Source organism: Euleptes europaea, chromosome 13, assembly GCF_029931775.1.
Source record: "Euleptes europaea isolate rEulEur1 chromosome 13, rEulEur1.hap1, whole genome shotgun sequence".
NCBI classification, from domain to species: domain Eukaryota; kingdom Metazoa; phylum Chordata; class Lepidosauria; order Squamata; family Sphaerodactylidae; genus Euleptes; species Euleptes europaea.
This window is the reverse complement of record NC_079324.1, coordinates 9,257,572-9,280,652: the sequence shown is the minus strand read 5'-3', so window position 1 is coordinate 9,280,652 and position 23,081 is coordinate 9,257,572. Positions and strand designations below refer to the sequence as shown.

At 46.8% G+C, this 23,081-nt stretch overlaps 1 protein-coding gene across 1 annotated transcript in view; it reads left to right on the top strand.

Moving 5' to 3' along the window:
* The first annotated feature begins 671 nt into the window (after nt 1-671).
* LAS1L (LAS1 like ribosome biogenesis factor) overlaps nt 672-23,081 on the top strand; it is a 54,011-nt gene continuing 31,601 nt past the window's right edge. Inside the window, exons 1-7 of the mRNA XM_056858947.1 lie at nt 672-847; nt 5,441-5,566; nt 6,286-6,355; nt 7,006-7,087; nt 12,063-12,257; nt 14,198-14,244; nt 16,277-16,386. Coding sequence (XP_056714925.1) covers nt 672-847; nt 5,441-5,566; nt 6,286-6,355; nt 7,006-7,087; nt 12,063-12,257; nt 14,198-14,244; nt 16,277-16,386 — 806 coding nt within the window. The remainder of the gene's footprint in view (nt 848-5,440; nt 5,567-6,285; nt 6,356-7,005; nt 7,088-12,062; nt 12,258-14,197; nt 14,245-16,276; nt 16,387-23,081) is intronic.

Below are 23,081 nucleotides of genomic sequence, written 5' to 3'. Positions count from 1 at the left end.
TAGGCACGGTCCTATCCGTGTCTACTTTGAGGGAGTTCATTGGGCCTTGCTCACAAAACATTGTGTGTACGTTTGCAGCTCTGTTGGCCCTTATCCTTGAGGGAGTGGGAAGCGGAACTCATTCTTGATTTGGGAAGAGTCCGCAGTGGGATAAGAGCCTTGAGTTTGTCAGACCAGCATGGTCGCTGGGAGAACTGAGGCAGTACATCCAAATGCACTCCCTTCCCACGCACTAAATAACATGGGATACAATCCACCCGGGAGCCAGCACCTCGAAACTGAAGGGCAGCTGTGCCCTAGCGTGCTGTAGCTGAGCTCCCATCCATCCCAACGGGGGTTGCTTTGGAGAGCTTTCCAGTGCTTTGTGGGCCATATTTATTTCCCCTTTCTTATTCCCTTAATGACACCCAGTTCTTGCTCTTTGCGACAGAGTCTTACTTTGGGAAGAGGGTGGAGAGCTGAAGAGATGGACTTTTGAGATGTGGGATGACTTGATTCATCACTTGGGCGAGAGTTGAGGTTCCAGGAGGTGCGGCTGGAGAAGCGTTGGCCCTTTGGGGGAGAAAAGGCTTTTTTGGGGGTGCTTCTTTCTTCTTTTTCTGTTTTGTTTTTTAAACCTTAGGTCTGATCAAGTTGGGTTCTGGAAGGCTGCGGGAGAGTCCAGCAGAAGCATGGCTGGTGGCCGGGAGCGAGGGCCAGTGGCTGCGACCCCTACATGCAAGAGGTCGTGGAGTGTGGTGGCCTGGCAGAGCAAGGCCGAGTGGGACCAAGTGATGGTGGGGCTGTACTGTGGGGACTGCCAGGTGCAGCGCGATGCGCTGGACCGAGTGTCGGCCTGGAAGAGCAGGTGAGGAGGTGTGTGGGAAAGGTGGGGGCATTATAGAAGCAAGGAGGCAGAGCCTTGCTGGTGGGGAGGAGGGGAGCCTTGGAACAAAGAGATGGTGGCCCTTTGGTTGCTAGAGTCAATAGCTCCGTTGATCGACCTTTTGAGGTTTTTTGGCTGAAAATCAACAGAGTTCTCATTGTGTCGCCTCTCTGGTTTTCCTATTGGAACAGGGCTTGGGATCAATGGAATGCCATGCTAGGATACTGATTGTTTTATTTGAAAGTCTAGTTTTTTGAGGATAGCAGTTGTTTCCTTTCTGTTCTATATTCAGAGCCTTCTGTCTCACATTGTCAGACCAATGTGGAATCCAACTGTCCTTTTTCAGGGCTGACCCCTGTGTTCTTCCTATCTGTTGGCTCATGAGCTGCTAGACTATCCTTAGACTGGAGGCCTGAGACAGTCAGTCAGCTCAGGAAAAGTCTTGGAGAATACGCTCTTTGCTTTTTTTGGTAACACACCCCCTCTTCCCCTTCCATCTTATTTTATTGACCTCAAATATAGGGAGGCTTTGTTTGGTTAGGCTGAATGCTTTCCCTTGTACTTTTTTGGTGGATAGATTCTAAGGAGTATCCTTCTCAGATAGATTTCTGGCCTGTGGGTATGGGGCAATTATATCCCATATTTTCTTTGATGGTATATTGACTGCCTCCTTGAGAGATCTGTGGATATATCTGGTGACAGTTTCCAACGTTTCCCTTGCTTCTGGATCTTCTCTGCTAGCTGATCCTGATCTTGGTGTTACTCTGGCTGTGGCTAAATTTCTCCTGTGTGAGGATGGAACTAGAGGGTGGTATTTGTAGGACCGGGTCTGTCCAAGACTGCTGGGTCATCAGATTGTTCAATAAGTGAAATGGAGCCGAGAGATGCTGGCTTCAGAGTCATGACCCCTGCTACCACTTCATTTGTTGTACGGCCTGTTTTAGCAGCATCTTCTTGTTATTCTGTTCCAGGCCCTTGGTCCGAGTTTCAGGTGGATAGCCATGTTAGTCTGTACTAGTAGAATAAAATCTGAATCCAGTGGAGACCAACAAAACTTTCCAGGGCGTAGTTTTAATGAGTTGCAGCTCACTTTATCAGTTATCAGATAACTAACACAGTGAACTATAAATCAGAAAAGCTTATACCCTAGAAAACTGTTGGTCTTCAGTTGTTTTTGATTCTCTAATTTTGTTTTTTATCCTAGTTGCTCACATTATCTCCTCTATCCTTTATTGTTATTTATGAAAACATTGACCTTTCCACGTAAATAGGGTCCCCACGGTGGCTCCGCACCCTCCCATGCCCTGTTCTTTGCTTCTGCACTTCCTGATATCTCTGTGGGACGGTTGATGCTCACGATCAGGCAAGATGTCCTTGATATCTCAAAATGGAAATCATGGTGCCCTCCCCAGTCTCTCTGCTTGGGCGCAGTTTGGAACCCTCTCTGCTGCTACCAAGGAACTGCACTGGCAAGCACAGAGTGCTCCTGTGGTTATGTGGGCTTAGGATGTTCTTCTGCCCAGTTGTGTAGCCTTGATAGTCATTTCCTGCCCTTTCCGGCCTGCTCAAGCATAGGGAAAGGGGCTACTGAACAAATGATGCATGTGAGGTAAGAGGGGCAGAACAGTTTCACTAATGATCCTTGGGTGAGTTCAATATGCGAAATAAGTGGTTAAGAGTTCCTGTAATTCTCTTTATTGCTATTGCTGGAAAATTCTCCACACATGCTGTCTATTGGAGACAGAAGACGACTTAGCCTGCTGAATTGCAGTTGTTTCGCCATGCCCCCAAGGAGTTTCTGGCTTTTTCAGTTCTTCTCTATAATTAAAACATTAAATAAAGTCAGTTCTCTACAATTAAAACATTAAATTGTAAAGGAGAAACACTTTCTTGTGAAACTCTCTTTTCCTCATCGCTACGAACTTCCCCCCCCCCCCCTTATTGGATAAATGAAGGAATATAACTTGCTCAATAATTGCTGTAATAGTATATTCATTGTTTGTTAGTGTTATAGTGGCATTTGTATTTAGTATATTTATTGTGTGTCAGTGTTACAATGGCATTTGTATTTGGCTTTTTGAATAGATTTTTGCACTGCTTATTTTGTATGCTGCCAGCTTTGTCTAGACATTAGTACAGCATAAAGTATTCTTGAGTTTAGTTTTTATCCTTCACATCTTCCCAGGGAAAATTTGAGGCGGGAGAAGTAGTGGTGCGGATCTGTGCCCTTCAATGTTCTGTTCTCTGCTGCAGTGACTCCTGAGAGCTCTGTGGGATGGCTGAGGCTCAAGGTCATGTGAGTTCTTTCAGATCCCCACGGGCCACAGTTGGGGCCATCTCTGGATAAAGCCAGCCTCACTGGTGACAACTTGTCTACTTAACCTTCGAAAAGCACAGAAACCGCTCTGGCCCGGATATTTTTTTCCTCTGGATGAAGGCATTCGTTGGCCTTCTTCAAGTTTGTTTTAAGCTGGCTGGCTGTCCTCCCTTTTAAGAATTTGGGAACTAATTGGGACCTGGCTTCTGATGGAAACAATTGATGCATGAACTGAGTGGACTCATGCATGTCTGCATTGCAGCTGCAGTCCACTGTTGGTTGGGCAAGCTATCTTTTATGCAGATGGTGGTTTCACATTTTGTCAAGCATATGGTACAGTATGGCCTGGGGAGGGCCATGGCTCAGTGGAAAAGCCTCCACTTTGCATGCAGAAGGTCTCAGGTTCAATCCCTGGCATCACCAGTTAAAAGATTTGGACAGCTGGTGATGTGAAAGACCTCCGCCTGAGACCCTGAAAAGCTGCTGCCTGTCGGAGTAGGCAATACTGATCTTGATGGATCAATGCTCTAATTCAGTATAAGGCAGCTTCGCCGGAGTTCTGTTGCAGCAGAGAACTTCTCATTAACCTTGCTGATCAATATAACCAAGTGAAGAGTACTCTGAAATCTCTTCGCTTCTGGTTTGTCACACACCCTGTTCTGTTCTAGTCCATCTCTCCTCTGACTTCTAAGCGATGGTTTTGTTCTGCAGGCTTTTTACTTCTGAAACAATAATTTTCACACACCCTTGAGGTCCCTTTTGCCCATCTTCTAAGAACCCCCCCCCCAAAAAAAAAATTACCAGGGAACTGTGCAAAGATTTCTGGGGCATGTCCCAGAGCACAGTCCTCATGGGCTGCTGATCAGACATGTTGGCCCAGTCACCTCCCAGGCAAGCTGAAAGCATGTCCTAGAAAGCATGCCCACACTTCTGTGCCTCTGTGGTGAGGTCCATTTTAGTTGGGCATCAGGGATGCTTGTCAGTCACGGCTGATCATCTCCTCCTTAAGGAGCTCCTAACAGTTTCCCTAGTTTGAAAATTCTAGCTCTAGTAGGCAAACATATTTATTTATTTCATTTGTTTAAAAGATTTATTAGCCGCTTTTCTCCCCTGCGGAACTCAAGGCGGTTTACATCGCAGGCAGTGTTTTAAACTGATGATGCAAAATGATGCTGACAAGCTAGCCTGCTGTAACAACATCCTGCATTGCTACTCCATATCAGATGACACCCAGGCTGTCCCCATAGAAGGTACCAACATTCGGGACTGGGTGTGTAAGTGTGATGTTGCATCAGGTAGGCAATCAGTCTCCCAGTCCAAATTCTCATGATGGTTTAAACAGTTTAAAGGGGATCATGTCAGAGCTTCATACCTGGTCAGTATCCCCTTCCATAACCTCAGAACAGCTTTTACCTCCTTCCAGTTTCAAACCATGCCAACGGCTTTGTTAGCTGGACATTACTTCCGAACATCATGGGTCTATGTATTTGTGGAGCCGTTCCAGAGGACCTCATTACACCTTATTCTGTCCTCTTCACACAGAGCCCAGATCTAAATTTCTCAGAGCGTTTCTAAAGGGCCTAAATCTTCAGATCCAGAGAAGCTGCTCTTTTTCCTATCAGACGCCAGTCCTGATGTTTCATACAGAGTGTCATTCTTTGCTTTAGCAGCCAAGAAAATCAGAGCTAAAGCTGTTTTTGATCATATTTAATTACTAGCTTCCTGGGGGTCAGACTGTTTTAAAGATATTTTAATGTTTTGTATAATAGATTGTGATGGCCTTTGGACACAAACTATAAACTTCATCAAATGTCAAGTGACAGTATAAATAAAACATTATAAAAGCATAATTAAAAACTACAATTATAAAATCCATTAAACGTTACAATTTAAAAGCTCCAATTAGGACTGCCAATAATAAAAGCTAAATTGATCAAATGCAGTCCTAAATAAACCAGTCTTTGAATGCCTGCTGAAGATCAACAGTAAAGGGGCCAGATGCACCTCCCTGCGAGGTTCTATAATTTTGGGGTCTGCCATTGAAAAGGCCCTCTCTCGTGTAGCCATCAAATGAGCAACTTTAATTGATGGGACAGTCAGGAAGGCATCTCCCTGCAATCTTAATTCCTGGCCAGGTACGTGTGGGATAAGACAATTCTTCAGATATTTTGGTGCCAAACCGTGTAGAGCTTTCAATGTATGCCTTTAACCATGGAATGGAGATTGTCTTGACCTCGTTGGATTCTTTGTGATTTTAGGTACGGGCACAGAATGCCTTTAGCAGTGGAATGCACTGCAGATCTGATTCGCTGTAAAATCCTGGATGCTTCCGGTGGACTAAAATCCCATGAACTGGTCCTGACGTACGGCCTGGCTCTTGTGAGGTGAGTTATGGGTTTGAGAGGGGGAGGAAGAGCTTCGTAGGAGAATAGTGCCAAGAAAGCAGTGGGGCTTAGCTTTTCACAGGAACTGCACTGAGATGGCTGCTGTGTGGCATCCTCCTAAAACCAAACCCTTAGAATCGCCTCAGAATTAGCGTAGCCTTATATCTCCTCTGTCACATTTCTGATTAGATGGCACCATGGCTATTTGGATGAAAGGGGCTATGGTGGTGGAAAGTGCTGTCAGGTCGCAGCTGATTTATGGAGACCCTCATGGGGTTTTCAAGGCAAGAGATGAGCAGAGGTTGTTTGCCACTGCCTGCCTCTGCAGAGCAACCCTGGACTTCCTTGGTGGTCTCCCATCCAAGTACTAACTAGGGCTGACCCTCCTTAGCTTTGGAGATCTGGCAAGATCAGGCTAGCCTGCGCCACCCAGGTCAGGGCACCAAAGTATTTTGAAATTCTGGGTGTCTGGGGTTTTCCTAGCCGCTGCAAGCCCAGTGCCAGGACAAAATAGGCTTTGCCCCATCTAGGTTTCCTTTGAGAGATCTCTGATTCTGACCTTCTTGAGTTGGTCTCCTTCCCTTTTTTTCAGCATATGCATGCTACCTACTTACCGTAGGTGTCCACAAATAACAGTAGTTGAACTTTGCTCTCGCGCGTAATATCTGTGAAATTTGGAATGGTGCGTGACGGTCACCTTTCTCTCAAATTACACACAGGTTTGTGAACCTGATCACAGAGAGGAAGCAGAAAATGGTCATCATGCCCCTGAGACGGTTAGCGACTGAGGTAGGGAGAGCTCCAGCGTCTTACAAATTATATCCTTTGTGAGGTCTTGAAGAGCATCTACCACAGTTGGCTTACAAGTAGCATTTTTTTACCTTATGAGCCACCTTGATTAGAGCCTTATGTATATTTTTGAAATGAACAATAAATAAATGTTGTCGAAGGCTTTCACGGTCAGAGTTCATTGGTTCTTGTAGGTTATCCGGGCTGTGTAACCGTGGTCTTGATATTTTCTTTCCTGACGTTTCGCCAGCAGCTGTGGCAGGCATCTTCAGAGGAGTAACACTGAAGGACAGTGTCTCTCAGTGTCAAGTGTGTAGGAAGAGTAATATATAGTCAGAAAGGGGTTGGGTTTGAGCTGAACAATGATTTGCAGGACAATGATTTAGCTCACACCCAACCCCTTTCTGACTATATATTACTCTTCCTGCACACTTGACACTGAGAGACACTGTCCTTCAGTGTTACTCCTCTGAAGATGCCTGCCACAGCTGCTGGCAAAACGTCAGGAAAGAAAATACCAAGACCACAGTCACACAGCCTGGATAACCTACAATAAATAAATAAATAAATAGCATGTGTTTTGAGCTGATAGAGTGTTGGGTGGATGTTTCTCTTCTGTGATCTTAATTTCTGTTTGGTTCTTCATGAAGCTGAACATCCCGGTTTGGATTGTGGACCTTCGTCACGATCTGACCCACGGGAACCTTCCCCAGTTGAGTGCTTGTCGAAAAGGTAAGTTCCGTTTACAGGTTGTGCTGGCAGTCCATGAATTTTTATTTGGGGTGGAGTCAGATAATTTTGTGTGTTTTTTTTTTCTTTTGATGACTTGAGAAAGTCTGATACGAGCTGGGTTGCCTGTGGTATGTGTGCGTATCTTAATTCTTAGATTTTGCAAATCTTTAGTTGTCCCGATGCTTTTTGCTTAAACACCAACAGGGCGACAAACAACACGAGCATTCTGAGAAACGATGTCTCTTATCCAGCCACCTTCCGCTCTCCCAAAAACAATTGATCATTGGGGGTTACTGCACTTGTATTCCCAGTGATGTATTAAGAGTTTGAAAATGTTATAAAAAATACTGTTTGCACTTTCTATGTATTCCCACCGATGTATTAAGATTATAAAAAATACTGTTCGCACATTGTTTGGCCCCTTTAGCCGTGAAGACGTCTTCCAACCATTTATTAGCTGTGGTATCCAAAAACCCTTTTAAAGTGATGTTTTTATAACATTTTCAAACTCTTAATACATCGCTGGGAATACAAAGTGCGGTAACCCCCATTGTCTTAAAGTCGCTGCTGTGTGCTGTTTTTTGAGATTTCCACTGGGTGGTGCTGCTGCATTAGGACCTCCCAAACATTTAATACAAAAGGACACCAACAATCCTATGCAGAGATCACAAAATTCAGCATAGGAAGCCAAAATATAATGAAGTCTCTTATTTCTAACAGTATTTTACACATACAACAAAGAAAAAATCCAAGTCTGAACAAAGGGGTGCAAGTTGTGCATTATAGGACCAACGTTATTTTCTTTGTTGTATGTGTAAAATGCTGTTAGACATAAGAGACATAATTGTATTTTGACTTCCTATGCTGAATTTTGTGATTGTGTTAATTTAGCATAGAGGTGTTATTTTCATATCCTATGCAGAGATTGCAGAGTCATTCCTTTCTAAGCCCATCAATGGGCTTTGACTGGAATAACACTGCTTAGGATTGCAATGAAAAGGGGAGTTCCGATTCTCTGCATCCTGCTGCCGGGGGCCTGGAGTGTTTGGGGCAGAAGTGGACTGCCATTTGAGAGGAGCATCAGTGGAGGGGAGAAAGGAGGGGGAGACCTAGCACGTGTGGGGGGGAGTTGCTTCCATAGCCATGTGGCAGGGAGATGGCCAGTTCCCAGGAGAGATCACTGGAGGAGTAAATCACTGGCAGACCTCCCCCTGACCCCAAACTCCCAGATTCCATTTTTGTAGGGGACCGAGCAAGCCAACATCCTCCTATCCTTCTTTTTGGGGGTGTTTTTTTTTTAATTTCTCTTTAACCGATATTCACTTGCCCTCAGCCTTCTGTGGCTCCTATAATATGTTCAGTTTTTTGTGAATCTGTTTTTTTTTAGTTAAAAACATTTTTGGTTAAAACCAAAAACAAATTAGCCAACCCCAAATCTCCCCCCCTCCGCCCCTTAAAAGATGCCTGCCATTCAAAGCCCCTCCAAAGCCCTGGAAAACAGGCCGGCCTGGCATTGCCTCCTGGAGATCTCCATAAGAAAACCCCTGCTGGATCAGACCAAGGCCCATCAAGTCCAGCAGTCTGTTCACACAGTGGCCAACCAGGTGCCTCTATAAAACCCACAAGCAAGACGACTGCGGCATCATTATCCTGCCTGTGTTCCACAGCACCTAATATATTTGTCACACTCCTGATCCTGGAGAGAATAGGTGTGCATCATGACTAGAATTCATTTTGACTAGTAGCCATGGATAGCCCTCTCCTCCATTAACATGTCCCCTCTTACAACCTTCCAAGTTGGCAGCCATCACCACATCCTGGGGCAGGGAGTTCCATTGCTCAAGGCTGAAGTTAGGGGCAGCATCTACACTGAGAGCTGGTTGGCTCAACAGTCTCCCTAGTACCTTGGGCCCATGCAATCTGATGCCAGTACCACATACGGAATTCAGTAACTGTTGGTGAAAGCCCCTCTTCAGGGAGCCCTTTTGACAGAGCCACGGGGGCCAGGGCCAGGCTCTGGCCAATGCCAGGCGGGCCACCCCGAGCGGTGGGCTAGCCAACAGATGGCTGCCTGGTGAGCAGAGTTGGTGAACCTATGGAAGGGGGCAGTTCTAATTCATAAACAAATAGGTTTTTGCACACTCAGGAGTGAGCAGAAATGCTGGCTTGTCTGTGGCTGACCCAATTTCAGCTCCCTCCTGAAAGGGGTTTGACTGTCAGCTATGATATTAGAAGGCCAGTGTGGTGTAGTGGTTAAGTGTCGGACTAGCATCTGGGAGACCCAGGCTCAAGTCCCCACTCGTGCCATGGGAGCTCGCTGAGTGACCTTGGGCCAGTCACGTGCTCTCAGGCTAACCTACCTCACACGGTTGTGAGGATAAAATGGAGAGAACAACAGTGTAAGCCACTTTGGGTCCCCATTGGGGAGGAAGGCAGGGTAACAAGGAAGTCGATAAAACGAATGAAAACATAAGGGCAGAGCAGTGTAATCTGGCCCCCACGATCCATGCTCTGGGAGCATCTAGGTTAGATTAGTGCTACATTGAAACCACTGAGACCAGCACAATTTCTTACTTATCAAGACTTACTGGTATGGAAGGATAATAAATGTGCCTTAAAGGAATATGATGAAATCAAGGAACAGATTACCTGGCTCCAATATTATCAGTTACAATCTGTGTTCACTCAAGATATGAGGTTGGGTTTTACGAAAGATAAATCACTTTTTCAACTAATGTTGTTAGATAACAATGAACATTTAATATCCAAGATATACAAGATATTATTGACTGTATACCGAACAAGACTTGGTTAAACCAACAATGATAACTTGGGCACAAACCTTGGGTCATGATATACATATGCATAAGTGGGAAAGACTTTGGTTAAAGGATATGAAATATATATATTCACAATCTTTGAGAGAGAATATCTATAAAACGATGTATAGATGGTATTTAACACCAAAGAAATTAGTCAAAATGTATGGTAATATGTCACCGAACTGTTGGAAATGTCAAAAAGAAGTGGGTTCTTTTCATCATGTTTGGTGGCTATGTGAGAAGGCTAAGAATTATTGGGATATGATTTATAATGAATTAAGGTTGATATTACAACAAAATATTCCTAAAACAACAGAAATGATGCTATTGAGTATAATACCTGACACCATAGTGAACCAGAGACCTTTTTTGATGTATGCTACTATTGCCGCCAGAATGGTATATGCTAGGAGATGGAAAATGTCAGATATACCAAATAAATCGGAGTGGATTGAAAAAATGATGGAATTAGTAGAAATGGCAAAACTTACGGCGTCGATAAATCAAAAGGATGACAATGAATTTGCAAAAGAATGGGAGGCATGGACTAATTGTAAAAATGAATTTAAATGTGATATTAACAAATGTATTTTGATCTAATTCAGAATGGATATATTGGATATTGACGGGTTTTGTTATAACTGAATTAGAAAAACAATACAAAGAGAAAAAAATGTTAACTAAAAGATCAGAGGAGGGGGGAGGAGAAGTTAAAGAACTATACTTTTTAAAATGTGTAATGGAGTGTATAATGATTATTTGGGGAAAAAATAAAAATTTTATTAAAAAAAATAGGTTAGATTAGAGCTCTCCCCTGTAGCGAGGGAAGCTGGTTCAGAATACACCTGCGAGGCTTTTGACTGGTCTGGAGAAGAGTGCCTATCTCTTGCCAGGGTTTCAAGACCTCCACTGAACTGGCCCAGAAACAAATGGGTAGCCCAAGTGCTGGCTTCGGCCAGTAAAACCCTAAATGGTCTGGCATCAAGGGTAGCTGAAGGACCACCTGCTCCCATAGGGACCTGCCCAAACCTTCCTGGTGGCAGTGTGGGTGACCTGGATCTTTGGCAGAGCATTGGAGAACATAAAGCAGCCTTTGTCAAAATGGGTGGGAATCTTGGACTAGCCAAATTTGAAGGCTAGCTGCCTACACACAGCAAAGCTTTGAAATGCCTCCCCTACTTCAAATGCCCCCTTCCCTGGGTTGTGCCGCCAAAGCAGCCTCGGTTTATGAATCTGGATTCCTGTAGCTTGGAAGTGTTTGGAAGCTGCAGCTAGTGCAGAATGCTGCGGCTTAACTGGTGGTTGGGGCCAGCTGTGGGGAAGAAGGAGAGTTTGCTTTTATACCCTGCTTTTGTCTACCGAAAGGAGTCTCAAAGTGGCTCACAATCCCCTTCCCTCCTTCCCCCAACAGGCACCCTGTGAGGTAGGTGAGGCTGAGAGAGTTCTGAGAGAAATGTGACTAGCCCAAGCTCACCCATCAGGCTTCATGTGGAGGAGTGGGGAAACAAACCCGGTTCACCAGATTAGCCTCCACTTCATGTGGAGGAATCAAACTCGGTTCTCAAGATTAGAGTCTGCGCCTCTTAACCACACTGCCTCTCATGTGACCCCGATACTACAGCAATTGCACTGGCTACTGACCCACTCCTGAGCCCAATTCAGGGTGTTGGTTTTGACCATTAAAGACCTGCATGACTTGGGACCAGAGTACCTGAAGGACTACTTTCTCACATATGTTCCTGTTCAGGCATTAAGATCACAGGTAGAGGCCCTCCTGAATGTCCCATCAACTAAAGAAGCTCGTTTGGTGGGTACACAAGAGAGGGCCTTTTCAGTGGCAGCCCCACGATTATGGAACAACCTCCTCAGGGAGGTGTACCTGGCCCCCTCACTGTCGATCTTCAGGAGGCAGCTCACGACGGTTTTATTTATGCAGTCCTACATTTGACTTTTGGTTTTATGTCTTTTTATGTACTCTATTTTATGTATTTTATTCATATTGTAAGCCACCTTGAACTCTGTAAGGAAGAAAGGTGGCTAATCAGTGTTTTAAATAAATAAATAGGAAGCAGTTATAATACTTGGCGCTCTTTCTCTCGGTCGGGGAAGAGCAGGGGTCTGTTTAACACGATGCTGTCGCTTCCCTCCTGCAGGGTGTGATGCTGTCCTGGAATGGCTGCGACGTACGTATTGGAGCCGTCAGTTGGGCAACAACCTTGCTGGAGAATGCAAAGCGGAGGAGGAAGAGGAGTTGCCTACAACTGATATTGAGGCCGAGGCAGACAGTAGCCTGGAGGAACCTGACGAAGTGAAATCAAGTGTCCGTCGGAAGCACCAGGAACTTCGGGGTGAGATTTACTCTTTGACTTTTTTAATTGTGTGTTTTTTGGTCAATGCCTTTCCTAAAAAAATTACCTAAAGTTTACTTAGATACACATTACTCTTCCATTAAGCTTTTCCTTGTCTTCTCCAAGTGTGCGTGTGTTTAAGGTACAGTCAATTTGCAGCTGACTTACCGCGACCCCTTATGAGGTTTTCAAGGCAAGAGACTAACAGAGGTGGTTTGCCAGTGCCTACCTCTGCAGAGCAGCCCTGGTATTCTTTGGAGGTCTCCCATCCATGTACTAACCAGGGCCGACCCTGTTTAGCTTCCGCGATCTGACGAGAATGGGCTTGCCTGGGCCATCCAGGTTAGTGCCACCCTGCAAGTAGATAGAATTGGCAGCTCTCCCAGTCATGCATATTCTCAGTGGTGGCTTCTGCCCTGCGGAAGGGCCTGTCAAAGGGCCGGAAGACCCCTACACTTCCATCATTCTTCCAGAAAGTGCAAAACCGTAATGTTCCAGAGGGCATTTTAAAATAGAAATTAGAACGGTAGTAAATCTCAGAGCGCGGAAGATAAGCAGGGTCAGCCCTGGTTAGTACTTGGATGGGAGACCACTAAGGCAGCCTGGGGTTGCCACGCAGAGGCAGGTAATGGCAAACCACCTCTGTTTGTCTCTGCCCTGGATGGCCCATGCTAGCCTGATCTCATCAGATCTTGGAAGCTAAGCAGGGTCAGCCCTGGTTAGTACTTGCATTGGAGACCACTAAGGCAGTCCAGAGTTGCTATGCAGAGGCAGGCCATGGCAAACCAACTCTGTTCATCTGTTGCCTTGAATGCCCCATGGAGTCAGCTGCGAGTTGTCAGCTCTTTCCATCACCAGAATGGAACAGCCCAGGAGGACACCTTTATAATAGAATAGGATTATATCCCGTTGCAGTGATTACTGGCGGTGTGGCCTGCATTGTCCCTACACCTTCTGATCCACCTTCTGTGTTGTCCAAAGTACACAAGAAAATATTTTTTAAACAATGCGTTCATTTTAAAAGGCATCCTGTTAAACAGAGCTCCTGCCTGAAATGTTGACGAGCTAGTGTTAGAGTTATGCAAGATTTCATTCCCTGACATTTTGTAGTTAGCCCCACCTCCTGCAGCAGCCATTTTCTAGTTGCCCCCCCCCCATGTCAGAATTTCAAAGGTGCCTGCAAGTTTGAAAAGGTTAGGAATCCCTGCTCTATATTATAGCTCCAAGAATCTTTCATTCTACTTCATACTTCTTAACATGAAACTGGAGTTACCATAAGATACCTTGAGTTATTTTTTTATCTAATGATAATTGCGTTGGGGTCTATTTTACCCCAATATTTAGATAGTAAACTAGTGCTTTTTACTATTACTAGATTTTTACTGTATAGGAGGATAAAAACATCAATCCCCACCTACTAGTCTTGTAGTGTTTCTTGGGATAACTTAACTATACCTGTAGAACTACATTTGTAAAATTACTTAGTTTATATGTTATTTCATTTTAAAATTGTTCTAAGAGAGTAGGAAGGCAAGAGACGTTCGGGGTGGGTTGCCATTGCCTGCCTCTGCCCAGCAACTCTGGCCTTCCTCACTGTTCCCCAACCCAAGTGCCGGCCCTGCTTAGCTTCCCAGTTCTGACAAGTTTAGACTAGTCTGGGCTATTCCAGCTGCTGCCAGGCCTCCAGCGATCCATGTGTCTGTCAAGCCCCTCTGATAATGATGTGGTGGTGACTTTTTTCTTGTGCAGGGTGGAAGGGACTTTCTCTTAGCTGACTTGGCTGTGTTTCATTTGCTTTTTTAAAAAAACGATGTGGCCAAATTAATGCTTGAGGAAAGCACTTTATTTCAGGGACCAAGATAGCTGTATTGGAAAGGATGTATTGGGCTATGTTTGTGTATTTCTGAGTCTTGAAAATGGTCTCTTTTCCTCTCTTTTAGAGAAAGTCATAGGTGTTTTGGTTTCCTATAAAAAACAACAATTTGGGGTAAGTCTGACAGATGCTTATACACCTCCTTTTCCCCATTTTGTTTTTAAATACCAAGTGGGAGATGCCTCATCTTTAGGGTTGCCAACTCCGAGTTTTGAAAATCCTGAAGATTTTGGGGTAAAGCCTGGGGAGGGCAGGGTTTGGGGAGGGGAGCGACCTCAGTGGGGTATAATGCCATAGAGTCTACCCTCCACAGCTGCCCTTTTCTCCATGGGAAGGGATCTCTGTAGTCTGGAGATAAGGGGTGATTCTGGGAGATCTCCAGCCCCCACCTGGACTTTGGCAACCATACTCACCTTGCATTGCAGCATATGTTATGTTTTTCCTGGTTCCCTTGAAAATGGATATGGGGTGATGGTGTTTGAGCTTGACTTGTGTTGGTGATGTGAATCCCAAAATTCACTCCGACATTTCAGAACAACAAATTGTGGAAGCCTATAATCTCTGCCGGGGTGGGAGGGATGAGATTGTTGGTCCAGCTCTCAGAGCTGATGGATCCATTTGGTTTCCAAAATGCCTTGGTCAACTGGTCAGCAGTTTCACCAGCCTTGTTCGCCTGTCCTCTGATTGATGGCTGGAATCTCCAGTTCTCCCAGTTCCTCAGCATGATGGCTCCCTGGCACCCTTTCCTTTCACAACAGAGGCGTGGATTTGTGAAGGATCTTGAGACCTTGAGATTGCAAGGCAGCTAGCTTGAAAGCAGAGGAAGCTGCGCCCATGACTGATCACATCTTGGAGTTTTTTTTACTATGCCATTGATACAGCAAAGATATCTGGTTTTCTCTGCTATTACTGTGTGAGCAAAATCTGGTTTTCTATTCTATTACTGTATCAGCAAAGAATCCTCTGGCAGAACTATTCTAAGCAGCACTGGGAAAACTGTGTCCTCCCTTGTTGTCAGGTGACGCGAGGCCCTCTGTGGATCACTGAACAATTCACTGAGCGTTTTGCTGTGCAAACTGCCTGTCTCTGGGCTGGTCGGGACAGTGGTATTCGTGCAGAGCCAAGAGAAGCATCCTCTGCTCTTTCTTCACATGATCACATGAACTCTGTATCACATGAAACTGCCTTATACTGAATCAGAACCTTGGTCCATCAAAGTCAGTATTGTCTACTCAGACCGGCAGTGGTTCTCCAGGGTGTCAGGCAGGGGTCTTTCATATCACCTCCTTGCCTAGTCCCTTTAACTGGAGATGCTGGGGATTGAACCTTCTGCATGCCAAGCAGATGCTCTACCACTGAGCCTCTTCTCAGACTATACAAAAGCAAGTTGGATCTTGGTCCATAAAACACAGAAGCAAAATCCATGGAGCCCTGTTTGTCTGCTTGCTTGCTTGGCTCCTGCTCTGCTTGGCAAAGGAAAACTGTTTAGGAACGTTTGAAGCCCTGGGTACCATTTATGCTGCTCTGTGCAGGAAGAGATGTGCCTGGCAGCAAAGGAGGCTTCTGTTTGCTCATCTTGAAATGAGTTTTCGGGGCCCAGATCAGTCGGGTGCAGGCCAAAGTTTGGGACCGAGGCGGTCCCCAGCGTGGTGCCCGTGGGTGTCATGGTGCCCGCTGATACCGTTTGTGGTGCCCCCAAGTGTTTTTAGGAAGTAGGTGGAACTAGGTTGGGCATGTGTAGATTAAAAGGTGTCCTGTTAAACAGAGCCCCTTCCTGATATGTCGAAGAGGTACTATTCGATTTACATATAAAACCTTGCACCCTAACATTTTTTTGTTAGCTCCGCCTCCTGTGACAGCCATTTTCTTGCTGCGTGCACCGTGCTGTGTCAGAATTCCAAAGGTGCCTGCAGGCTCAAAAAGGTTGGGGACCCCCTGCTCTGTTGGGTAGTCTTTTAGCCTTGCTGCGGAAAGATGCGCTCCCCGCCTGCAGCACTAAAAGGGGAATGGCGCAGGCCCGTGCCATGTGATTTGTTGCCGCTGCTGTCATATGTGCCAAGTGTGCCGGCTCCTTATCGCCAGGTTGTCTGCACTGCCCGCCCCACAGTGCCCTGTCACTAAGTGAGGCCCTCCTTCTTCCCTTTAGGTTCTTCGGGAACTGCAGAGTGTTGACAGGGCCTGCCAAGAATGGTGCGGCTCTTCCTCGGAGGTGCAGTGGATAGTGGCCCAGATGAAAGACTTACTGCAAGACAACAGGTAAGGGGCACGGCGGCTTGCGCAGGAGCGGAGCCTGCAAAGGGACCATTGCGCAGCAGCCAGTGAGCAGCCACGGAGAGCTTGGGATTCAGTGCCTGGCGCGTGCTGTTAGAATCGAGGGTGTTAGGCTGGAGCCCCTGCCAGCAGGGCCGGTGAGGGCAGAATGTGTGCGTCGGCATCAGTACCTTGCTGGGTCAGAGCGGACAACCAGGCACCATGGGGAGATGCACAAGATGGTCGAATCCACACCACCTTGTAGTTTGTCTTCTTCTGTAAGCAGTCTAGGCTTTTGATTACAACTGGTAGCCTTCTGTGATTGACATTTATAGGTGCTTGTGCTGGTTAGGGCAATATTGTTGTGTGTCAAAGAGTTCCATGTTACGTGTCAAAGTTCTTTTGCTTGTAAGTGACAGGGGTTGAGAGGGCATTTCCCCCATATTCGCTCTTCTCCTTAACACCCATGATGTGATATAATCTTCAGTTTCCCCACTCCTTGAGTCTTCCTCTTTTCTGTCTTTCCAGCTAAGCATGTATTGTTAAAGACTTGGTTCTTACTGAAGTGTCTGGGCAGACCCCTGAACTGCAGGTGGGATGATCACAAAACTAAGTGTGTCCCCCTGTTAGAAATACTCCCCTGCATATGGAAAACTGGCAGGGCAAGAGGTTCTAGCCTATCCTTCTTTGTGTTGGGGGGGGGAGTGTTTTCGGAAAAGAGCCATTCAGTCGTATGAACCCCCACCAGGTCCTGCTCAGACACAGGTTGACCTCTTCAGCGAGAACTAGAAATGCAGAAGAGAATGGACCCTTTTCTGGTCACGTTTGTTGCTTTTATGCTCTGAGAAGTCAGCCGGATGACCCAGCAACATGCCTTTCATTATAATTCGTTGGGATGGGAGGGATATCTGTGGAGGGGTGCTTGTCTGCTGCTAGAATTCCATGGGGTTGGTGTGCTCATCCACCTGCTTTATGCTGGCGGTGCATGCTATGTCTCTGTGTATCTTTTCTGGCAGGGAGGAGAACATGTTTTGCTCTCGGCACAGGAGTAATCTAAAGTAAGCTTCCTAAACTGTGGGTTGCAACCCCATATAAGGTCGCGTAACTGAATGTGGGGGTCATGAAACATTTTTAAAATTTAAAATAAATTTCTTTGTGATTTATTATCAGTAAATGTTTGATTGGTATACCTATTTTATATACCTATATACTGGGGTCGCGTAAACATTTCTCGGGTGAAAAGGGGTTGGGAGTGGAGAAAGTTTAAGAAGCCCTGAACTAAAGCTGTCTCTCTGTGTTTTTGTGTGTGTGTGTGTGTGTGTGTTGGCCGCTCAGTGGGACAGAATTCTGGACTAGATGGACCACTAGTCTGATCCAGTGGGGATCTTCTGATGTTCTTCTGCATGGCCTCATTCCAAGTTCTTGGTCATTCATGCAGCAGTCTGATGGGAACTCGGTTTTCCATAGGTAGTTGCAGGGATGGAACAAGTGCTCCAGGAGCCCAAACAGTTGTAGTGATCTCCTCAAATACACATACTCTGAAACTATTTCCGTGCCGACTTTTTCCAACAACCATTTATTTATTTCCATTTATTGCCCCGCTCTCCTCTGCCAAAGCCAGGCTCAGAGCGGCTTACAAAATATAAAACTTGTATTAACTCAATAAAAGCATTAATACATTTTAAAATAGCCCTATAAAATCATATAAATATTATACTGAATTACCTAGGTGCCTCTAAAGTATGAATCACAACACACACAAACTTCAGGTAGGCGAGCAGGTGGAAAATACCAGGTTGAATAAAAAAGGTTATTACTGCAGTGGGGAGGTTAGGGAGGCCAGCCTTTATATATAGGAACCGTAGCTAGCCTCAACCATAAGCCTGGCAGAACAGCTCTGCGGAACTCTTTGAGGTCCTGCAGGGCCCTGGTCTCACTAGAGAGGCTATTCCACCAGGCAGGGGCCAGGGCAGAGAAAGCCCTGGCCGAGGCCAGCCAGACACTCCTCAGGCCGGGGACCACCAAAAAATTGTTATTAGCTGAACGAAGAGTCCTCTGGGGAACACACCAGGAGATGCGGTCCCGCAGATACGAAGGTCCCAAACCATGTAAGGCTTTAAAGATAATAATCAGCACCTTGAATCTGACCCGATACTCCAGCTGAGCCAGCGCAGCTAAGCACTGGCGTGATATGAGCCTGCAATGAGAACCCCATAAGAAGCCTTGCCGCAGCATTTTGTACCAACTGGAGTTTTTGAGTCAACTTCAAGTGCAGCCCTACATAGAGTGAGTTACAGTAATCTAGCCTGGAGGTGATCATCATATGGATCACTGTATCTGAGTCGGGGCAGGAGAAGTAAGGCACCAACTGCCAAACTCGGCGGAGATGGAAAAAAGCCGACCAGGCCGCAGCTGTGACCTGGGCCTCCGTAAATAAGGAGGCATCCAAGGTTACACCCAGGCTCCTGACAGCGGGCATAGGTGTTAACTGCACACCGTCAAGAGCCGGGAGTTGGCACCCTGCCCCGAGGCCACCACAGCTGAGCCACAGGACCTCCGTCTTCAATGGATTTCGCTTCAGCTGGCTTTGCCGCAACCACCCAGTCACTGCATCCAAGCATCTGGCCAGTGTGTCCGGGGCAGAGTCTGGATGGCCGCCCGTCAACAGATAAAGCTGGGTGTCATCAGCATACTGATGACATCCCAGCCCGAAACTCTGGACAAGCTGCGCAAGAGGATGCATATAGATGTTAAATAACATAGGGGAGAAGATTGCACCTTGCGGCACCCCACACATGAAAGGGCGCCGATGTGAGACCTCCTCCCCTAGCATCACTCTCTGTCCCCGACCACGGAGAAAAGAGCTCAGCCGTTGAAGGGCTGAGTCCCAGATCCTGATGTCTTGGAAAGGAAACTGTTGAACTAAAATGCTCATAGCAATGGTCCAGTAGCATCTTAAAGACTAACAAAACATAGCTCACGAAAGCTCATACCCTACCAGAAATTGTGTTAGTCTTTAAGGTGTTACTGGAATCTTACTCTTTTCTACTGCTACTGAAAGACTAACCTGGCTGCCCATCGTGATCTAAAATGCTCATAAATCATGTTGGGCTGCTGGGGAGGTTGCTATTGGGTGTTTTCTTTTTGCTCCCCCCCCCCCCCCGTTTCCACATGGATTGCAGCCCTATCTTGTTTTATGAATCTTGAATCATTGGAATTTCCACATCAATTTAATCTGGAGTTCTGTGTTGTTTGGAGCTCTAGCCTGGTGTCAGCCCTTGGCCCACAGAACCAGAAATCACCACAAAGTCGTATAGAGTCCAAACAGGTGGATTTTACTGATCAAATAGGCATACAGTGCAAACGAATAAAATGACAGCTATGAAAGGCTCACTAGCTGGGAGATATTATAAGGCAGGAAAGGCGGGAGATTACACGCAGGAATACAGTTTCCCAGGAGTTGAGTTCCCAGGCTTAGGCTTAGGCATGCGACCTTGGGGGGCAGACAATACAGCACAGAGACAGAGGCAATAACGAAACCGAGATAGCAGCCTGACATTCTGCTCCCCTCAAGGCCCCCTCCCAGTTCGCAAGGGGGCTGGCCTGTTCGGGTAAGCAATGTGAAAGGCGTCAATGAGGTCGGGGGCGGAGACATCCCGTGCGCGCACCCATTCGTCATAGGCAGGGGGGAAATGTTTCCAACGAACTAGATACTGAAGAGTACCATGGTGAATACGGGAGTCAAGGATCTTGGAGACTTCGAAGTGTTCTTCCCCCCCCACCATGATGGGTTGCGCAGGCGGTGGGTCCGGATGCCACCGTGGAGAAGCAACATGGGGTTTGAGGAGGCTTATGTGGAAAACAGGATGCACACGCCTCAAAGATTTGGGGAGAGCCAGTTCCACTGTGACAGGGTTTATGACCCGAGTAATGGGGAAAGGGCCAATGAATTTGGCGCTGAGTTTATGGCACGGTTGGGTGGACCGGAGGTTTTTGGTGGAAAGGTAAACCAAAGCACCCACTTGCAGATCACCCCCGGGGGAGCGATGTTTGTCAGCTTGCGCTTTGTATTTACGTTTGGCCCGGTCGAGGTTGCTAACGAGCCAGGGCCAAGTGGTACGGAGGGCGTGTGCCCAGGAGGCAATGTCGGGGTTCCCCTCCCCCTCTACATTATCTGTAGGAACGATGGGACTGAAATCTTGTCCATACACAGCAAAAAACGGGCTAAAACCTGTGGATTGATGCATGGCATTATTGTAGGCATATTCTGCTAAAGGTAGCAGTTCCACCCAGTTATCCTGGTGGTAGTTAACATAACAACGCAAATAACATTCGAGTACAGCATTGACACGTTCAGTTTGACCATCGGTTTGAGGATGGTATGCACTAGACAATCCCTGTTCCACCCCCACCAACTTGAGGAAAGCTTTCCAAAACTTAGAAACGAAACCACTTCCGCGGTCACAAATTATTTTACGCGGAAACGAATGTAAACGAAATATATGCGTCACGAAGAGGCGGGCCAGTTTCTGAGCAGAGGGGATCCCTGCACATGGAATCAAATGTATTTGCTTAGAAAACAAATCAGTAACAACCCACAACACAGTTTTACCCCCACTGAGAGGGAGATCAGTCATGAAGTCCATAGCGATCACTTCCCAAGGTTTGCTGGGCGTTTCAAGAGGTTGTAGCAGTCCCGGGGGTTTGCCCTGCGATCGTTTCGCAGCGGCACAAACGGGACAGCTGCGGATGAAGGAGTCAATGTCGGAACGCATTCCCCCCCACCAGAACTGTCTGCGCAATAAGTGAAGGGTCTTCAGAAACCCAAAGTGCCCAGCTGTTTTGGCTCCATGAGCTAAATGTAAAACGTCCTTCCGGAGAGCTTTGGGTACATACAATTTTGAGTCTTTGTACCAGGACCCCCCTTGTTCCAAAACACCAGGAGGTAGGGTATGAGCGGAACGTTCTAAAAGGCACTGGTCCCGAAGGACAGTTAAAAAGGATTCGGAGATGGGGAGTTTGGAGGGAGCCCCCCCGTCGGTTCTGGAGATCTGAGAAATAGTTATAGGGCTAGTGCTTACGTGTGGCGGCGCGCAGACTGCAGGCGGCTGAGCGGTCGGAGGGGTAGGAGGGGCGGGAACTCCGGTCTGTTGCGGTGGCGGCTGGGCAGCCGGTTGGGCTGGCGGAGCTTGCGAGGTGTGTTGATGCTGGGATCGGGTTTGCACAGCCAGCATAGGTAGGGCCCCACGTTGCATAGGGGTGAACAGAGAGTTGGTGGGTCTTTCGAGTTTTACCGGATATTGTGGTAAACGGGAGAGGGCATCCGCGAGAACGTTCTGCTTCCCAGGGACGTGCTTCAGGGTGAAACGGAACTGAGCAAAGAACTCCGCCCACCGTTGTTGTTTCGCCGATAGCTTATGGGACCCCGTGAGGGCAGCTAGATTTTTGTGATCGGTCCAAACTTCAAAGGGTATTTTAGACCCTTCCAAGAATTGCCGCCATAAAGTCAGTGCATGATGAACTGCAGAGGCCTCTTTCTCCCAGATGGGCCAGTTTAATTGAGCGTGCGCAAATTTTTTTGAAAAGTAAGCGCAAGGGTGAAGAAGACCGTCCGGTCCTTGCTGGAGGAGAGCCCCTCCCATGGCTACATCGGAAGCATCGACTTGCACAATGAACATTTGATTTGGGTCTGGGTGCCGTAGCACCGGCTCCGAAGTGAAGAGGCGTTTGAGGGCCAGAAAGGCGGCTTGGCATTGCTCAGTCCATAGGATCTTTGCGGAGGGCAAGGCAGCCGAGCTTACTTTTCCTTTAGTTTTCAGCAGGTCCGTAATGGGTAGAGCCACTTGGGCGAAGTTAGGGATGAATCCCCGATAGAAGTTTGCAAATCCCAGAAATTGCTGTACTTGCTTACGGTTGGTGGGGGGAGTCCAATCGAGGACGGCTTGGACTTTGGCGGGGTCCATGCGAAGACCTTGGTGGGAGATGATGTATCCCAAAAACGTGAGTTTGCTTTGGTGAAATTCACACTTAGCTAGTTTAGCGAACAGTTGATGGTTACGCAGGCGTTGTAGAACTTCTCTGACCAGAGTCACATGCTCGTCCATAGTTTTCGAATAAATGAGAATGTCATCTAAGTAGACCACCACCCCACGATATAGAAGGTCATGTAGGATTTCATTGATGAGTTGCATGAAGACCCCCGGGGCCCCTTTTAATCCGAACGGCATTACAAGGAATTCATACATTCCGAAACAGCTAGAGAAGGCAGTGAGGTGTTCATCTCCTTCGCGGATACGGACTCGGTAGTAGGCTTCCACCAAGTCTAATTTAGAGAACACACGGCCTTCCTGTAATTGTCCCAAAATATCCGATATTAATGGGATAGGATAGGCGTTGGTCTGGGTAACCGCATTGAGCTTTCTGAAGTCAATGCACAGGCGAAGGTCGCCCTCTTTTTTCCGGACGAAAAACGCGGGGGCCGAGTTTGGGGCATTCGAAGGGCGAATGAACCCTCTGGCGAGGTTTTTGTCCAAAAAGTCCCGGAGGACAGTGCGCTCGGAAGCGCTCATAGGGTAAATCTTACTTTTGGTTAATGTGCAGTCCTTTACTACTTCAATCGCACAGTCTGAGGCCCGGTGGGGGGGTAAGGCATCACATTCCTTAAGGTCGAAGACATCTTCAAAGTCCCGGTATACAGCGGG